This window comes from Meriones unguiculatus, chromosome 6, assembly GCF_030254825.1.
Source record: "Meriones unguiculatus strain TT.TT164.6M chromosome 6, Bangor_MerUng_6.1, whole genome shotgun sequence".
Classification (NCBI taxonomy): Eukaryota; Metazoa; Chordata; class Mammalia; order Rodentia; family Muridae; genus Meriones; species Meriones unguiculatus.
In genome coordinates, this window is record NC_083354.1 from 97718425 (window position 1) to 97737969 (window position 19545).

The following is a 19545-nucleotide window of genomic DNA, read 5'->3' on the forward strand; positions in this document are numbered from 1 at the left end:
ACAGGGGTTCTAGATTATATCCATACATGGTCCTTGGTTGGAGAAACAATCCAGATGTCCATCAAAGGAAGAATGGATACAGAAATTGTGGTACTTTTACACAATGGAATACTACTCACAATTAAAAACAAGGAAATCATGAAATTTTCAGGCAAATGGTGGGATTTAGAAAAGATCATCCTGAGTGAGGTACCCCAGAAGCAGAAAGACATACATTGTATATACTCACTTATGTAGACCTATAAGATATGGTAAACATAATGAAATATATACACCTAAAGAAGATAAACAAGAAAGAGGACCCAGAGTAAGATGATCAATCCTCACTTAAAAAGACAAATGGGATTGACATTGGAAGTAGGAGAAAACAAGCAACAGGACAGGAGCCTACCACAGAGGACCTCTGAAAAACTCTACCTAGCTGTGTATCAAAGCAGTTGCTGAGACTCATAACCAAACCTTCTGGCAGAGTGCAGAGAATCATATGATAAAAGGGGGAATTAATATGACAAGGAGAGGACAGGAGCTCCACAAGGACAAAATATATCAGAACACAGGGGTCCTCTATGTGGCTGGATAAAAACTAATTCAAAAAAATTAGTACAAATGACAAATAGGCTGAGAAAGAAATTAGGGAAGGAACAACAGTCATAATAAATATAAAGTATTTTGTTATAATTTGAACCAAGCAAGTGAAAGGCCTATATGACAAGAACTTCAAGTCACTAAAGAAATTAAAGAAGATATCAGAAGATGGAAAGATGTCCCATGTTTGTTGATCAGTGTAAGTAACATAGTAAAAATGGCCATCTTGCCAAAAGCAATGTGCAGATTCCCATCAAAATACCAACACAATTATTTACAGACCTTGATAGAACAATTCTCAATTTCATATGGAAAAACAAAAAACACAGAATAGCTAAAACAAACCAGTGCAATAAAAGAACTTCTGGAGGCATCCCCATCCATTATTTCAAGCTGTACTACAAAGCAACAGTCATTAAAAAAACTACGTAGTATTGGCATAGAAACAGATTGTTGGATCAATGGAATCTAATTGAAGACCCAGAAATTAATTCAAATATCTACAGACGCTTGATTTTTGACGAAAACCAAAAACCACAGAATTGAAAAATGATAGCATCTTCAACAAATGGTACTTGTCTAACTGGATATCTTAATGTAGAAAAATGCAAATAGATTCCTATTTATCACCCTGCAAAAAAAACTCGAGTGCAAGTGGATCAAAGAGCTTAACATAAAACAAGACACACTAAATCTATTGGAAGAAAAAATAGGGAAGAGCCCTGGACTCAGGCACAGGAGACAACTTCCTGAACAAAACACCAAGAGCTCAGGCTCTAAGATAAACAATTAACAAATGGGACCTCATGAAACTGAAAAGCTTCTGTACGGCAAAGAACACCTTCAATAGAACAAAACAGCAGCCTAACAAAGGATTAATATCCAAAATATATAAAGGATTCAAGAAATTAAATATCAACAAACTAAACAATCCATTTAAAAAGGGGGTACAAAACTAGAGAATTCTCAATAGAGGAATATTGAATGGCAGAGAAACACTTAAAGAAATTTTCAACATTGTTAATCATCAGAGAAATGAAAATCAAAATAACTCTGAGATTCTATCTTACACTTGTCAGAATGGCTAAGATCAAAATCTCAAGTGACAGCACATGCAGGCAAGTGTGTGGAGAGAGGGGAACCCTTCTCCATTACTGGTAGGAGTGACAACTTGTACAACCATTTTGGCAGCCAATCTAGAGGTTTCTCAGAAAACTAGGAATTGCTCTACAAGACCCAGCTATACTACTCCTAGGTATATAAGAAAAAGATGCTTTATCATACATCAAGAACATTTGTTCAACTATGTTCATAGCAGCTTTATTTTTAGTATCCAGAAACTGGAAAGAACCCAGATGTTTCTCAACCGAAGAATGAATAAAGAAATTGTGGTATATTTACACAATGGAATACTATTCTGCTCTTAAAAGCGAGGAAAACATGACATTTACAGGCAAAAGAATGGAACAAGAAAAGATCATTCTGATTTTCTAAGCCCCAGACTGATTTCCCAAGTAGTTATACAAGTTTACATTCCCATCAGCAATGGAGGAGTGTTTTCCCTTTCTCCACATCCTCCCAGCATGTGTTCTTCCTTGAGTTTTCCATCTTAGCCATTCTTATGCGAGTAAGGTATAATCTCAGGGCCATTTTGATTTGTATCTCTCTGATGACTAAGGATGTTGAGCATTTCTTTAAGTGCTTCTCTGTCGTTCAGTGTTCCTCTACAGATAATTCTCTGTTTAGCTGTGTCCCCTATTTGTTAATTGGATTACTTGATTTGTTGCTGTTTATCTTCTTAAGTTCTTTATATATTAGCTCTCTGTCAGATATAGGGTTGATGAAGATCCTTCCCCTGTCTGTAGGCTATTGTTTTGTTCTGATTACATTGTCCTTTACTTTACAGAAGGTTTTCAGTCTCATGAGGTCCCATTTATTGATTGTTGATCTTAGAGCCTGTGCTGTTGGTGTTCTCTTCAGGAAGTTGTCTCCTGTGCCAATGAGTTTCTTTCTAACAGGTTTGGTGTGTCTGGTTTAGGTTGAGGTTTTTTATTCACTTAGACTTGTATTTTGTGCAAGGTGATGAATATTGATCTATTTGTATTTTTCTACCTGTAGACTTCCAATTGTAACAGCACCATTTGTTGAAGATGCTATCTTTTTTCTATTGTATGGTTTTGGCTTCTTTGTAAAAAATCAAGTATCAGTAGGTATGGGGGTTTATTTCTGGTCTTCTAGTTGATTCCATTGATCTACTACCTCAATATCCAACTATACCACTCCTAGGCATATATCCAAAATATGATCAGCTATACAACAAGGACTTTTGCTCAACCATGTTCATAGCAGCTTTATTCATCATAGCCAGAATCTGGAAAAATACCAGATGTCCCTCAGCAGAGGACTGGATACAAAAATTGTGGTACATTTACACAATGGAATACTACTCAGCTATTAAAAACAAGGAAATCATGACATTTGCAGACAAAAGGTGGGAAATAGAAAAGATCATCTTAAGTGAATTAACCCAGAAGCAGAAAGATACACATGGTATATACTCACTCATAAGTGGTTGTTAGATATATAATATAGGGTAAACATATTAAAACCCATACTCCTAAAGAAACTAAGCAAGAAGGAGTACCCTGGGTAAGATGCTCAATCCTCATTCAGAAAAGCAAACAGGATAGACTTTGAAAGAGGAGAAAACAGGGAATAGGACAGGAGCCTACCACAGAGGGTCTCTGAAAGACTCTACCCCGCAGGGTATCTAAGCATATGCTAAGACTCATAGCCAAACTTTGGACAGAGCAGAGGTAGTCTTATGAAAGAAGGGGAAGATAGAAAGACCTGGAGCAGGCAGGAGCTCCACAAGCAGAGCAACAGAACCAAAATATCTTGCCCCAGGGGTCTTTTCTGAGACTGATACTCCAACCAAGGACTATGCATGAAGATAACCTAGAACCCCCTGCACAGATGTAGCCCATGGCAGCTCAGTCTCCAAGTGGGTTCTTTTGTAAGGGGAGGAGGGACTGTCTCTGACATGAAGTCAGTGGCAGGTTCTCTGATCACCTCCCCCGGGGGGGTGCAGCCTTACCAGGTCACAGGTAAGACAATGTAACCAGGCCTGATGAAAACTGATTGGCTATGGTCAGATAGTAGGGAAGAAAGACCTCCCCTATCAGTGGACTTGAGGGAGGACATGGGAGGGAGGGTGGGACTGGGAGGGGATTGGGGAGGGGGCTACAGCTGCCATACAAAGTGAATAAATTGTAATAAGCTAAAAGAAAAAAGCAAAAAAAAAAAAAGAAAGAAAGAAAAAATCATTCAGAGTGAGGTAACCTAGATCCAGGAAGATGCACATAGATTGTACTCACTTATGAGCATATATTGGAAAAATAGTATAGGATAACCATAATATAATTTATAGACCCAAACAAGCTAAATAACAAGTTCTGCCCACTGAGGAGGTGAAATAGGAAAGAGAGGGAACATCTTATCAGAGGGTTTGCTGAGGGAAAGGACAGAGGACTTGAAGAGAGGAAAGAAACCTTGTCCTGGTACATCCCTGAGAAAGACTGGAGACTATGAGAGGGTAGAATTTGGGGGTGACTCTAGCGGTTACCCCTACAAGCAGGGTCATGGAAGCTGAAGAGGATTCCCTCTAAGCAGACAGCTCTCCAAGTAGATGGAGGGGAACACCAATCCATCTACAGAAACTTCGACCCGAAATTTATCCTGTCTACAAGATGTGCGGGAATGAAGACAGAGCAGAGATTGAGGGAATGCCTGACTGATGCCTGGCGATACCACAGAGAAAAGCCAACACCTAACACTATTAAAGACACTCTGCTCTACCTGCAGACAGGAACCTAGCATTGCTGTCTGTTGAGAGTCTCTACTCAGCAGCAGATTGAAACAGATGCTGAGACTCACAGCCAAACATTCGGTGGAGAGCAGGGAGCCTTGTGGAAGAGTGGGAGGAAGGTTAGAAGGGCTCAGAAGGAAAAGGATCTCTAACTAATGGGTCCAGTGGCAGTTGTAGAGACGGAAACACCAACCAAAAATTATGTATGTACTAGACCTAGGCCTCCTACACATATAAACACAAAGGACAGCTAAGTCTTCATGTGGGTCCCGAAAGAAGAGGAGCAGGGGCTGTCTCTGACAAAAACTCTTGCATGCTTTGCAATCACTTCCCCCTGGTGGGGCTTCCTGGCCAGACCACTGTAGTAGAGGATGCATTCAGTCTTGATATGACTTGATATGTTGGGATGGATATGTGGGGGGGGGGGGGTCCCCCTTTCTGAGGTCAAGGGGAGGAGGGTATGCAGAAGAGGGAAGTAGGGTGGTTGTGCAGCTTGGTCTTCATGTGTGACTCCTAAGAGCAGGAACAGGGACTTTCTCTGACTGCATTGCCTGCCTTTGGGACTGCTTTCCCTTTCTGGTCTGCCTCTTCTAGCCTAGGTAGAAGACATTCCTAATCTTACTGAAAGTTGGTATGCAAGGCTGGTTGCATGGCCTCCAGGAAGGCCTCCCATGTTCTGAAGAGAAAGGAGGAAGATGAAGTAGATGAAGTGAGGAGAGATAGGACTAAGGCCTGGGAGGAGAGGAGGGAGGGGAAGCTGCTTAAGTCTGGACATAAAATAAATAAATTAATTTTAAAAAGAATGTATTGTGATGTCAAAACATTTTCGAGCCTTTGCTTGATTCCAATAGTTTCTTTCCACTTTTTCAGGTTTTAGGTTGGAATTATTCCAATAGTTAACTGTAACATTTCAGGTCTATTTAGTCTCCAGTCTTAGTTATTGAAAGAGATTCTACAGCCTCATATTTGAAGCACTGGAAGCCCTTAAAAAGCTTTCATCTGCAATGACTTTAAATGTTTTGAAAATAAGGTCACTTTTAGTCATAACTCAAGAACTTTCTGTTGATAACAGTGCAGAGTAATGGGAATATCGAAATGATAATAAAAATAGAGTAAGAAAGAAGCCAGTGAAATTATATTTCCATCCTAATTATAGTCCCAGATATCAGCACTACTGAATAAGCTAGGGACAATGATTTATTATGTATGGCATAAAGTTTTACCTTTCATAGTTCAGGTAGTATATACTAGACTTGGTTCAATTTATTCATGACCATCTATGTCTTTCAGATGTTGAGGTCTGAAGAAAAATCAATCACCGAGTTACTGCTTAGATTAATAGCTACAAATCTGTGAAGAAATAAACAATTTGTTTCTCTAACTGATGTAAAATTGATTTAGGGAATAATGAAGCTGAGCCACAGATCCAACCTTGGATGAGTTTGGAGAAAATAAAGTGTAGAAAATCAAGTTAAACTATAAATGAGTTATCAAGCCTTTAGTTTTTGAGCCACAATGAAACAATAATATAGACATTTTCATTTAACCAGAAACTGGTAAGTTGTTTAAGGATTAAACTTTAAGAAGTTCTTTGAAAAAAAGCCATCAAACTGATTTATTATTAGTTCTAATATATACTTTAAATTTGGGGCTATTACTTTTAAGTTACCAGGATACAATTTAAATATTTTCATGATTCCTCTGAACATTTCTCCAGAATATAATGTCTGAATATATTCTACAAAATATTTTGTGATTTTCTATTTTTGCTTTAATTGTGAGACAGCCTTTTATTATTTAGAGATAATTGGTTATGTACAACTAAATATTACAATATAGTTCTATGCATTTATAAATATCACATTCTGACATTTAAATTTAATTTATATTTAGTTATTAAACAAATTGTCAAAAATAATTTAATCTGGTAGTACAAGTAAAAGAGGCTAGGACTCTTTAATTAACACACAAATGAATAGAAAGACACTATTCAAGTGTGAGAAGAAAAATGGTACGAATGATTCAGAAGCGACGAGAAAGGTAACTTCAAAGTCAAAATTCTCATATCCCTTAAAGTCTATTAATAAGACAGATACTGGCAATTTAAAACAGAATGTGTGTTTACTTAAGGAAATGCACCCAGCTGTTCCTTTAAGGCAGTTTCAAGTTCACTAGGGTGTTAAAAATGTCATCCAATATAAAGTATAACATTACTCAATGACAAGTAGCCTAAAGCATGAGACATTAGCAAAATATATGCTGTAAATCATAAGAGGTTTAAAACAATGCATGGAGATACTGTCTTTATCGTGAATCTAGATGAAATTTCGTGTGTAACAGAAGGTCAGTGTTAAGAAACAAAGACACAATGTAGCACTGTATGAACTAAAGGTGTCAGAAACTATAAAATCAGACTGAAAGTCCAGTTCTAGAGATATTACAATTTCTGTAGTTTCAGTATCAGAAACTAGAAAACAAACAAACAAACAAAATAAACCAACGGTTTAAGACTCTACCCAGCAGTGTATCAAAGCAGATGATGAGGCTCATAGCCAAACTTTGGGCAGAGTGCAGGAAATCTTATGAAAGAAAGGGAGGATAGGAAAACCTGGAGGGGACAGGAGCTCCACAAGGAGAGCAACAGAACCAAAAATTTGGACACAAGGGTCTTTTCTGAGACTGATATTCCAACCAAGGACCATGCATGGAGATAACCTAGAACCCCTGCACAAATGTAGTCTATGGCAGCTCAAGTGTCCAAATGGGAAACTGGGGCTATCCCTGAACTGAAATCAGAGGCTGGCTCTTTGATCACCTTCCCCTGAGGTGGGAGCAGCCTTACCAGGCCACAGAGGAAGACAATGCAGCCAGTCCTGGTGAGAACTGATAGACTAAGATCAGAAGGAAGGGAAGAAGGACCTCCCCTATCAGTGGATTTAGGGAGGGGCATGGGAAGAGAGGAGGGAGGGAGAATGAGATTGGGAGGGAATAAGAGAGGGGGTTACAGCTGGGATACAAGTGAATAAACTGTAGTTAATATAAAAATAAAAATTAAAAAAAACTTCAGAAGAGTTGTAAACTGCAATCAATGCTCTCTTCCCCAATGTATTCTTGGTCATGGTGTTTCTCCACAGCACTTAAAGCCTTAGGACACCTGTTCATTGGCTCATGTTACAATCTAGCAATCACCTGAGTAATCGCTGCTTCTATAACTTTAACACTTTGAACACACAGAAAATTGAAATTTTGCAATATTTGTTCTATGCACAGTTTATTTCCCTTAGCACAGTAGCCTCCCAGTTTGTAATACTGTCCCAAAGAACTAAATTTGCCACTTCTTAAAACAGTGTAGTGTTCTATTTTATGTACATATCACATTTTCATTTTCTCTTTCTGTGTTGAGCGACACTTAGGCTTATTATTTAGAATTTGAAAAAAGTAAGGGCATGCAAAGAAATTTCTGAGATAACAGATTCTATCTTATATTTTGAGTATATATGTATGCATATATAATCTGAAAGTGAAATTGGTGAATTATTTGAAGTTCCACTTATCATTTTATAAAATAAAAAATTCCAACCTGTTTTCCTCAATATCTATACCCATTTGCATCTTTCTCCATACTATTTGTTACTCCTTATCTTTTGATAACTATTATTGTAACAGCTGTAAGTCAGCATCTCATTGTGGTTTACATTTGCATTTCTGTTATTATTGTTGACCAACACTTTTTGTGTATATCTGTTTTCTATGTGAATGTCTTCACTCAGGAATTATCTTCTGGGTCTTTTGCTCATTTTGTTCATTAGGTTATTTGTTCTCTTACAATGAGTTTTTTTTTAATTCCACACATATTTCTGACATTAAGAAGTTATTAGAAAGCTGAAATAGAAAAAAGCATGTATCAGAACACCAGAATATTTATCAAATAATCCCCATATTTATGAATAACTGGTTTTGACAAAGGTGCCAACAACACTCAAAGGGTAGAGGAAAATTTCTTCAATAAATAATATTGGGAAAACTTAATTTATACCAAGAATGAAGTATTTCAAATCTTGTGATTTCTGTCATTTAACATAAAAAAGTGTCAAGTGGATTACAAAGTCCAGTGTCAGATCTACATTGCTAAAACTATGAGAATAAAACAGCAGAGAAAGATTTCTTGACATTATTCAGTTATAGATTCTTAACATAACCACACACACACACACAAGCAGACAATAAATGCAAACCAGACAGAAGAGGTCACCCTGAGTTTAAAAAGCTTATGCAAATCAAGATAGTAAATAAATCCACAGAGAAAGAGATAAATATGAGGTGGGAGAAGATATTTCTGAACGATGGATTATAACTTGCTAAAGAGTTGGGTTGGTTTCTGCCTTTGCCAGCACTCTCATTTTGTCTTGTGCCTGGTTAGTTTCATGTATATAATTTGTCCTTAGTAAATACACATGCATACTATTTTTAACTATTATGTTCTTTGAATATATAAATGACATTCTGTGGAGACTGTGTACTTGAACACCTGGGGAAAGAACCAATGTCGTGATTTTTTTATGCAAATTTAGGAGTAGGTGCAGAACACAGTGAATAGGAACTTTTTAATTTTTTTATATCTTTTATTTTTATATTAATCACATATTAATTATATTAATTTACTTTGTATTCCAGCCATAGCCCTCCCTCATTCCCTCCTAATCTCACCCTCCCTCCTTCATCTCCTCTCTGCCCCTTTCCAAGTCCACTGATAGGGAAGGTCCTCCTCCCCTTCCATCTGACCCTAGCTTATCAGGTATCTTCAGGACTGGTTGCAATGTCCTCCTCTCTGGCCTAGCAAGGTGTGTGGGGAGAGGTCAAAGATCCAGCCATTAAGTTCAAGTCTGAAATAGTCCCCATTCCCCTAACTAGGGTACTCACTTGGATATTGAGCTACCATGGGAATTTTTTTAAAAAAGTTTCTGTATGAGACTTGAGTTGTTTTTGGACAACAGAGAGGAGACAATTTGCAAATGCAAAAAGTGCTTTCCTTCAACAAAAGCAATCTTTGTGTGAAGCATAGCTGAATAGGAAAAGAGAGAAAGAGAGGAGAGAGATTGGAAAGGAGAGGGAGAGAGAGAGAGAGAGAGAGAGAGAGAGAGAGAGAGAGAGAAAACCTGAATTAATATGGGCATAACCAGCCACGGGCTAAAGCCTATAAAGCCTGTGGTTAAGCATGAGGCAGACTATCTATTTCCACATAAGGTCAATCTGTATCAGGGGGCATATCAGTCGGCATTTGTACATCTCTACCTCATGGCTGGCATCTATAGTCCCAATGTGCATACTAAAAAGACCATCTTGATTTCATCCATGTAGATGTAATTCCATGTAGGAATGCATAAAGCTACAAATTCTCAATCCATACCAGTTATAGAGTTCATACTGAGAGGAAAAAATAGACTAGAAAAAAAATCAAGAATTGAATTTCACAGAAAAGGGTCACCAATCAAATCAATCAACTTTGTACTGTAAAAGTAAACATACTTTAAAACATAGATGATATCCTTAACTTAATGTGTAACAGAATGTATCAGTATTTGAGACATGAAATAACTTGAGAATTAATAGTTAATGAATCACCTAACCATCATAGTTAGAGATCATTAGTAATAAACATGTGTTTCAAATAATCTTTTTATCTTGTTAATTTATAATAAATAATTTCATGAAATAATTATGATAAATAAGCCCTTGTCTAAATTTAATGCAGCAATAAACACAGAACTGAAAGTTGTGGCGATTCATTTTCTAATGATAGTACACTTAGTGTACCAGTTTGCATGACTTGAGAATGGTGGCAGGCTTCTTTGACCCTTTAGGTAACGAAGACAGCTTACAACAGTTATACCAAGCTACTAATTCAGTTTTTATGATACATTTTATAGACAGTTGGGGTTAATATAGCAACAATACAAAGATGTTAATAAAAATAAAAATTTAAAATAACAGAAAATGCACCTAGTCAAATGATATATGTGTGTGTGACCTCTGGACATCTACAGTTGCTTGTAAAGTGCAAAGATAAACATATCTTTCGTCGTCGTCCTCCTCCTCCTCCTTCTCCTCCTCCTCCTCCTCCTCCTCTTCTTCCTTCCTCCTCCTCCTCCCTCCTCCTCCTCTTCCTTCTCCTCTTCCTCCTCTTCCTTCTCCCCTTTCCTTCTTCTTTTGGTTTTCTGAGACAGGGTTTTTCTTAGTAGCCCTTCCTCGCTGTCCTGGAACTTTCTCTGTAGACCAGGCTCAACTCAAACTCACATGCACTAGGATTAGAGGTGTGAGGCACCCCACTCAGCAAAAATATAATTCTGTTGATTGTTTATATTTTAAGACTATGGTTCGTTTTTTTGTGTTCTAGAAAGCTGCACTTCACGAGTCACTTAAAAGTAGATACACACTGTGTGTATCCAGTTAGAGGTAAGCTGCAATTAAATTCTGTTACTAAGTTTGTTGTATTTGTCCTATACTTCTGATACGTTTGACTTCACCTACTTCTTATAATTTTACTCAAAAACCTCTGGTCTTTCAATTATCCCACATTCCACAGGAATTCCCTTGCTTACATTGTTTCATATATCTTTGTACAGATTGTTCCATACATCCTTGCAGATATTCTGGAACTATAAAGAAAAAAGGAAAACTACTCACTGAATCATTTAAGTGATCTGGTTAAATGCTGTGCTACTCAGAGTTTCATTTCATAGCTATACTATACAAAACAAGTATCTCATCCCACCTTCTGGAATTCCTTTGTTTATTTCCATACCATATTTTCACATCATATGATTTGTACTGTATCAGCTTCCAGTGCACAGAAAAGCACCATGTCATGCATTGTTATAGCTCCAATCCTAGAGTAGTATCTGAATAGTAATACATGATTAAATACAAATATATGAGTGATTAAAATTCCTTGAACAATTATGCAATAAATGTGAACCAATTTTTTGAAAATACATTAGAGGTAAAAGATGGAGGAATAAAAAGATAATCTCATATGTACAAGAGTAAAGGAAAAAAATCATCTACAACAGTATTATTCAAAAAGAAAGTTATCCTAGAAATTATAGAGAACTCACTGAAATGAGAATTTAAGTGGCACTTTAAAAAAACAAGATATCTGCATATTCAAACATATAAACAGGAAGAAGTATGGCCAAGGCATGGAGACAGAGACTGAGTGTCAACTGTTAATAAAAAGATACATGGCCAAGGCTGGTTGAATTCAGGTTTAGATATAATCCTTTGGTCTGAAAAAGACTAGATAACATATAGGTAATTTCAGAAGGCAAATAGTGAGAAGATGATGGTTCTGTCAATATGTATGTCAATATCCATTTTCTAGTTCAGTGTTTTTAAGTTTTCTGCATATACATTTTTAAGCATTGAATTATAAGATGTGCCTAATTACAAATTTAGTATCAGCAAGTAATTTTTATCAACAAAGTATCCACATATATTTATGAATTGCAGTGAAACATTTTGATTATATATATATAAACACACACATATATATATAGTAGCGTTTATATTTATTTAATACTAACTTTAAATTCATTACTTCATGTTAAATTTATTTTAGAACCTAATGGTTACACACACACACACACACACACACACACACACACACACATATATATATATAAACATGCATGTTCATAGGCATACACTTTTGTTTCTTTCTTCATCAGGCAAGAGCCAACATTCATATGGATTCAAGAGTCCTTTGAAAAGTCTGTATGAAAATAAAACTTTCAGTCTCTGAAGAAAGAAATAGAAGAAGATATCAGAAGATGGAAAGATCTCCCATGATCATGGCTTGGCAAGATTAACATGGTAAAAGTGGATATCTTACCAAAAGTAATCTACAGATTCAATGCAATTCCCATCAAATTACCAACACAATTCTTTACAGACCTTGAAAGAAAAATTCTCAACTTCCTATGGAATAAGAAAAACTCAGAATCGCTAAAACAATCTTCTACAATAAAAGATCTTCTAGAGGTATCTCCATCCCTGATCTCAAGCTTTACTATAGAGCAACAGTAATAAAAGCAGCATAGTACTGGCATAGAAACAGGTTGGTGGATCAACAGAATAGAATAGTATACCCAGAAATAAACCCACACACATATGGACACCTGATTTTTGACAAAGATGCCAAAACCATACAATGGAAAAATGATAGTATCTTCAACAAATGATGCTGGCCTAACTAAATATCTCCATGTAGGAAAATGTAAATAGATCCATACTTATCACCCTGCATAAAACTAAAGTTCAAGTGGATCAAAGACCTCAATATAAAACCAGACACATTAAATCTGTTAAAAGAAAAAGTGGGGAAGACCTTTGAACTCACTGGCACAGGAGATAACTTCCTGAAGAGAACACCAACTGCACTGGCTCTAAGATCAACAATCAACAAATGGGACCTCATGAAACTGAGAAGTTTCTGTAAAGCAAAAGACATTGTCAACAGAACAAAATGACAGCCTTCAGATTGGGAAAGGCTCTTCACCAAAGTTAAACATCAACAAACTAAGTAATCCAATTAAAAATGGAGTACAGAGCTAAACAGAGAATTCTCAATACAAGAACTCCGAATAAAAGAGAAACACTTAAAAAAAATGCTCAACACCCCTAGTCGTCAGGGAAATGAAAATTAAAATGACCTGAGATTTCACCTTATACCCATTATTATGGCTAATATCAAAACTAAAGTGACAACACATGTTGGAGAGCATATGGCGAAAGGGGAATCCTCCTCCATTGCTAGTGGGAATGTTAACTTGTACAACCACTTTGGAAATCAACCTGGAGCTTTCCCAGACAATTAGGAATAGTGCTACTTCAAGATCTAGCTATACCACTCCTAAGCATATATCCAAAATATGCTCAGGTATACAACAAAGACGTTTGCTCAACCATGTTCATAGTAGCTTTATTTGTAATAGCCAGAATCTGGAAAGAACGCAGAAGTACCTCAGCTGAGGAATGGATACAGAAATTGTAGTACATTTACTCAATGGAGTACTACTCAGCAATTAAAAACAAGAAAATTATGAAATTTGCAGGCAAATGGTGGGATCTAGAAAAGATCATCCTGAGTGAGGTATCCCAGAAGCAGATACTTACACATGGTATATACTCACTTATAAGTGGATATTGGACATACCATGTAGGATAATCATACTAAAATCTGTACACCTAAGGAAGCTAAGCAAGAAGGAGGACCTTAGTCAATCTTCATTCAGAAAAGCAAATGAGATAGACATCAGAAGAAGATCAAAACAAGGAACAAGACAGTAGCTTACCACAGAGGGCCTCTGAAAGGCTCTACCCAGTAGGAGATTAAAGTAGATGCTGAGACTCATAGCCTAACTTTGGGCAGAGTGCAGAAACTCTTCTGAAAGAAGGAGGAGACAGAAAGACCTGGAAGGTTCTGGAGCTCCACAAGGAGAACAACAGAACCAAATTATCTGGGCCTAGGTGTCTTTTTAGACTGATACTACAACCAAGGACCATTTCTGGAGATAATCTAGAACCCCTGCACAGATTTGTTCACAGCAGCTTATTCTCCAAATGGTCTCCCTAGTGAGGGGAATAGTGGCTGTCTCTGACATGAACTCAGTGGCTGGCTCTTTGATCACCTCCCCTTGATGTGGGGGGGAGCCTTACCAGGCCACAGAGGAAGGCTATGAAAGACAATGATGAGACCTAATAGGCTAAGCTCAGATGGAAGGAGAGGAGGTCCTCCCCTATCAGTGGACCGGGGAAGGGGCATGGGAGAAGATTAGGGAGGGAGGGAACGAGGGACGGAGGGCTTGATTGGGAAGAAATCAGGGTCAGGGCTACAGCTGGGATACAAAGTGAAGAAATTGTAATAAATAAAAATTATATTAAAAAATAGTCCTTTGACATCTCTATGGTCACTCATGAATCTAAAGCCTGTGAGCTTTGAATCACCATGCCAGTCAGGGAGAACTGTTCAGTGAATGAGTTCAGAATGACAGTGCAAGGCCTATGTGGTAGAAGAACTAAAGAAAGATGGAAGACACTCTGGAAAAAGCTTCCTGCACAAGTTACAGAAGAAATCGCACCCTGCAGAAGTGATAGACAGCAAGTTACAATATTTAGAAGGAACTCTGGTGGTTGATACTCAGCTCTCCAAGTAACCACATCAGTTTATTCCCATGGTGTCTTAATCAGGATTTCTATTGCTGTGACAAAACACCATGACCCAAAGATGAGTTGGGAAGGAAAGAGTTTATTTGGCTTATAATTCCATTTCATTTTTCCTCATCAAAGGAAGTGAGGACAGAAACTCAAACAGGGAGGAACCTGGAGGCAGGAGCTGACATAGAGGCCATGGCTTATGCTGCTTACTGGTTTGTTCTTCATATCTTGCTCAACCCAGGGCTGGCACCAACCACAATGGACTGGGCCCTACCCCATTAATCGCTAATTAAGAATATACCTTACAGCTTGATCTTATGGAGGAATGTTCTCAACTCATGTTCCCTCCTTCCAGATAACTCTAGCTTGTGTCAAACTGATATAAGATTAGCTATACCATAGTAAAGACAATAAAATGGGTAACCCCATTTTATAACAAAATTAAAAATTAGAAAATCATATTTAAAAACAGGATTATCATGATCTGAACATCCTCTGTTACGTGCCAAGTGGGTTCTATATTCATTTTACTCTGTTTGCATTTCAAAAACACATCCATTTTTTTAAATATAAAACATATCCTTATATGTCTTTCAAAAGGCTCCCAAGATATTTTCTCAAGGTCATCTGGAGTTTCAGTAAGTGAGGTTAAATGTATTCCTTATTTACAGATAAAATGAGTTTTTCAAATTTTAAATTGTACATTTTAATAAATATTCATTTAGAAAATATGTAAAAATTATATGAAATGCAAAAGTAAAAGCCGTACATACTAACGATGTTTTCCCAGCAAACTAATTAAAACACACACACACACACATACACACACACACACACACATACACACACACACACAGAAACATTGAGTGTTAAACTTTCTTTAAGTGGTCTGTTTGGTTCCTGCAAAAATCTGTGCTTGACATACTCAACTATTTTCAAAAACCACTCAGCAAACATGTATTTGAGAGCTGTTTTGCATTTGTGCAGTAAGAAGTTCATCAAAGGAACAGTGAGTGTGGGCACTTTCCAATATAACTGTTCCCCAGAACTAGAGGTAAAAGTGCTTTAGCCATATCCTTAGCAAAAATTGTAACGAACTAATCCAGATGTGAGTGAATATTGAATTAAACATCCCACATGCATCTTCAAAGGCTTATTGCAAATTATATTGTAAATTCTCTCTTGCAAGATGTTTTGCTCTTCCAGTTTTTGAGGTTTTGACCCAGCCATATACAGGTCTCCATTCCTCTTGCTTGCTTCATTAAAAGGGGGTTGTGTTATTTTACACTGAAATATTTATAAAATCTTTAGAAAACAAGAAAATGAGAAACTTGATGTATGTGTTATCCTGATTTAAAAGAGATCACAAGAATACATTGTTTCCTACCAACATCAAATTTTCTTAAGTGTGCAATTATTGCCTTAATTGCAGTACAATTGCCTTAGGAGAAAATAATGTTTTCACATGATCAAACACACATATAAAAGATATGATAAGGGGAAATAGTCTGAAAGTTGGTTACATGGTGTTTTAGACATCCTCTAGATTCACTGGATCAAAAACAATCATTACATTATTCTCTTACAAATATTATTTGTGCAAGATAGAGATTCATTTAAAGATTCTATTAGCTTTTACTGCTGGGCTTTTTATACATTTTAATTTTATTATATTCATGGTGTCTGATAGTGTACATTATTAGAAAATAGAAGCAGTTAATAGAACATAATGCAGTTAACTGATACAATTGAACAAAAGTAACACCTTGGATATTTTTAAGCTACAGCATTTTAGTTCACCCTACTGTGTTCATGCCTGTATAATTATACATCTCCTGGTTTGCCTCCTGTAATTCACAATTTCCTCCTGCTGCTTAATCGCAGACTTCAGCAAGCACATTTTAGTGGGAGAAAGACTGAGTGTGATTTTTCTGTGAATCCTTTATTTGCTGTGTGCATTAAGGCAATGATTACCCTCAAGGGGAAAAATGAGGGGGTGTATAAAATATACAGGAGTGTAGAAGTGCGAGATGGGTTTCAAGCCCATGCATAATTTAGATTCATTCTTGTAGGAGGAAATCACAAGAAAATTATCAATATATTTGTAGACTTCACACCAACCATGTTTGTGAAAAAGTATAGCAGATTATGACATTATATCTTGATTGTAAGAAAGGGCTAATATCAAACGGATAGCCCTAGCACTCAGCGGTTCACATGGCACATGGAACTTCTCTGAACAAGGACAATGTTAGTTCTCAAGTCTAGAGTGACAACAGCAAATAGTAAACGATGAGACATAACACTGAATTTCTATCAGGTAATTTTGACAGATGAACTGCTACTGATAATCTTTCTGCTTTTGAAATAATCCTATAATATCTAAATATAGTAAGAAAGCACAGATCTGACTAAAAAAATGAGATGCCAATACAGGTATGAAATGGTAAACACAGTCAGTGATAGGTCATTTGTAGCTCACTGGTTATATTTACTTTCCATAACAGAAAAGATAACCGAGAAAGTTTGACTTCCTAGAGAAAGATGCAATTGGAAGGGTTTTCATAGGAGGTATATTGCTTTTCCATAAGACAGTTTTATTGCCAGTCTTTGATTTTCAGCTAAATCCTGAGGGTTTGGGCTCCATAATCGTCTATATTGTGGACTGAACTTCATTCCTTTTAGGTGAGAATCAGGAGGTTAGAGAGGCTTCCGGATGACTACTTTTAACCCTTTGAAATTGTGTCCATAGTGAATTATGTTACAAATGCGCTCTGGAACAAGAAGTTTGGCAGTGCATAGCCTGTTAAATATTCACCCTGTCATTCACAATTAACTATCCTCCCCTCCATTCTGAACTGCTTTATTTCCCTTGAGATTTTGTAAGTGAAGCTGAAGGCATAAATTGAAGTTTTACGCTGCCTTCCCAAACCTTCCAATAGACTTCCAAGAAAGAAAAATCTATCACTCACAGAGGAAGGAAGAACTGTCCAGCGCCCTGCATGAATGAAGGCTGCTGAGCTAGGCTGAAACTGCATTGGATCTGTTTTTCTGTTGATTTTGTAAACCTTTCCAAGGGTTACCATAGTAACAAGCAAATCATCCCCTCTCTCCTAACATCTTTCAAGCATGTAAGAAGGGTAAATATAAAGGTTACCGTTAAAAGAGCTACAAAATCTCTCCTACTACCAGCATATATCGGAAGGAGTCATGATTAGTCTTTTAAGAAATCAAGTATGTTTTTCTCACCACAGTCCAATGAGAAAGTTGGGTCAGCATGTACTTACATCTCTGATGTCTGCGTTTGCTCCTGTACATGGTCATTCTGAAAACAGAAATGCCGACTTTCTAAGAAGTAATTGGTTTGACCACGGAGACAAAGAGACGGGTTCTGCTCCTGCTTTGCAGTGAGGCTGTTGCTCGCTGACAGAAGGTAACCAGCAATCACACAGTGAAAGCCAGGGCAATACCATTCTCGTAAAATTACAGGGATGTGCCACTGCCTGTAACTACTCTGTCCAATGCAGTCTTCCAGAGAAAATTATAATTTTCTAATTCCCCAAACCAGTATTAGTTAAGTGTTTTTAATAAGATCTAGCCTACTAAAGTGTTATGCTCAAAGCAATGCTGAATTAAGAACCTATTCATACAGTTGGTGGAAACAGTAAAGCTGAAAATTAGAGTGTGAAACATGAAGTCCCTTGTTTGGTATTTTCAAATATTGAAAAGTATCCTATGAGTTCCCAGATCCTTTGGCCACTCAAAAACGCTGAGATTTGCATTTTTTTATCTTTAATAATCGTTTCCTTCGTTGCTCCCTCATGCATTTTGTATATTTAATTACTGAAGCAGTTATTACTTGCCCTTTTTTCTATTTCCTCAAAGAGTGTGTACTTTGATAACAAAGCAGAACTCCATCCTTAGCATTTGAAGCAAAAAAGCAGGGGACTACTACTACACAGTTGGAAATCAAGCTCAGAGAGCTCCTAACTCATGCTAGGCGCTATGCTGTTTCTTGCAGAAAGTTTGTCTAAAACATTCCCTCTCTCTGATGCCTCACTCCAGTGCCCAGTCCTCTGCTTTCACAATACTGAGGTGAAAACTTAACTAAGCATGTTTCACTGTCTCATCAGAGGGAATGTATGGCAGCCGTGACTCCTCATGTAGTGAACTCTATCCGGACAGCAATCTTGGACATCCAGCTCAGTGATAGGATTGGGCCAGATACTCCTGAGTATTTGTGAGTGTAAAATCTCTCTCAAGTGTGTTTGCTTATTTGTTTTGTTTTGTGGGTTTTCTTTTTTTGTTTTTACATTCAGGAGGACCCACACATAATAGAGGAGCAATTCTTGGTAATAAGACATGTAGATTATCTTTTCTGTCCCCTTCCATAAGAGAAGCACATGTGGCCATGTTCAGTTGTCAAATTTCTTCTTTAGTGAGAATTGGCAGGGAAAACTTCTTTGTGAGCCTTAACTGAAGGATTATTTGGGTGTAAAGACCATTTTACGTTCTAGTAATTAATGCATTCCATAATTGAAGATGTCAAGAATGTCCTCAACTAGGTTTTCAGGATTCTGTACAGCACTCTCTGCCTTTGACTAACTGCACTCTTCAGCAAGGCTGGTAAAGACCACAGCAATATATTTCCTCTCGAAGAACAGCTGCTCTCTCCACCCTACTTGTGTGTTCTAGTTTAGCACATTCTGACTAGTTTTCTCTATAATATTTTACAATTGCTTATGATGGTTCATATTAACTTGCTTTCAAATATCTTTTTCACTGGGACATTTGTTCCTTATCACAGAACTTTGTGTTCTTTAGTAAAGAGTGTCCAGAGCTCAGGCTGGCAACTGGTACAGACTAGAACTTCAACA

The 19545-nt window shown here is 37.1% G+C and overlaps 1 protein-coding gene across 19 annotated transcripts in view; it reads right to left on the reverse strand.

The window, feature by feature from the left end:
- Window positions 1–19545, reverse strand: part of Ralyl (RALY RNA binding protein like) — a 755733-nt gene that overhangs the window by 263553 nt on the left and 472635 nt on the right. For 2 of the 19 annotated variants that reach the window (XM_060385784.1, XM_060385781.1), the window contains exon 1: window positions 17956–18183. The exons of 16 other annotated variants lie outside the window; for them this stretch is intronic. In XM_060385784.1, coding sequence (XP_060241767.1) covers window positions 17956–17992 — 37 coding nt within the window. In that variant the 5' untranslated portion in view covers window positions 17993–18183. Of the gene's footprint in view, window positions 1–17955; window positions 18184–19545 lie in introns of those variants that run through there. One more of the 19 variants, XM_060385782.1, reaches the window with a different exon arrangement.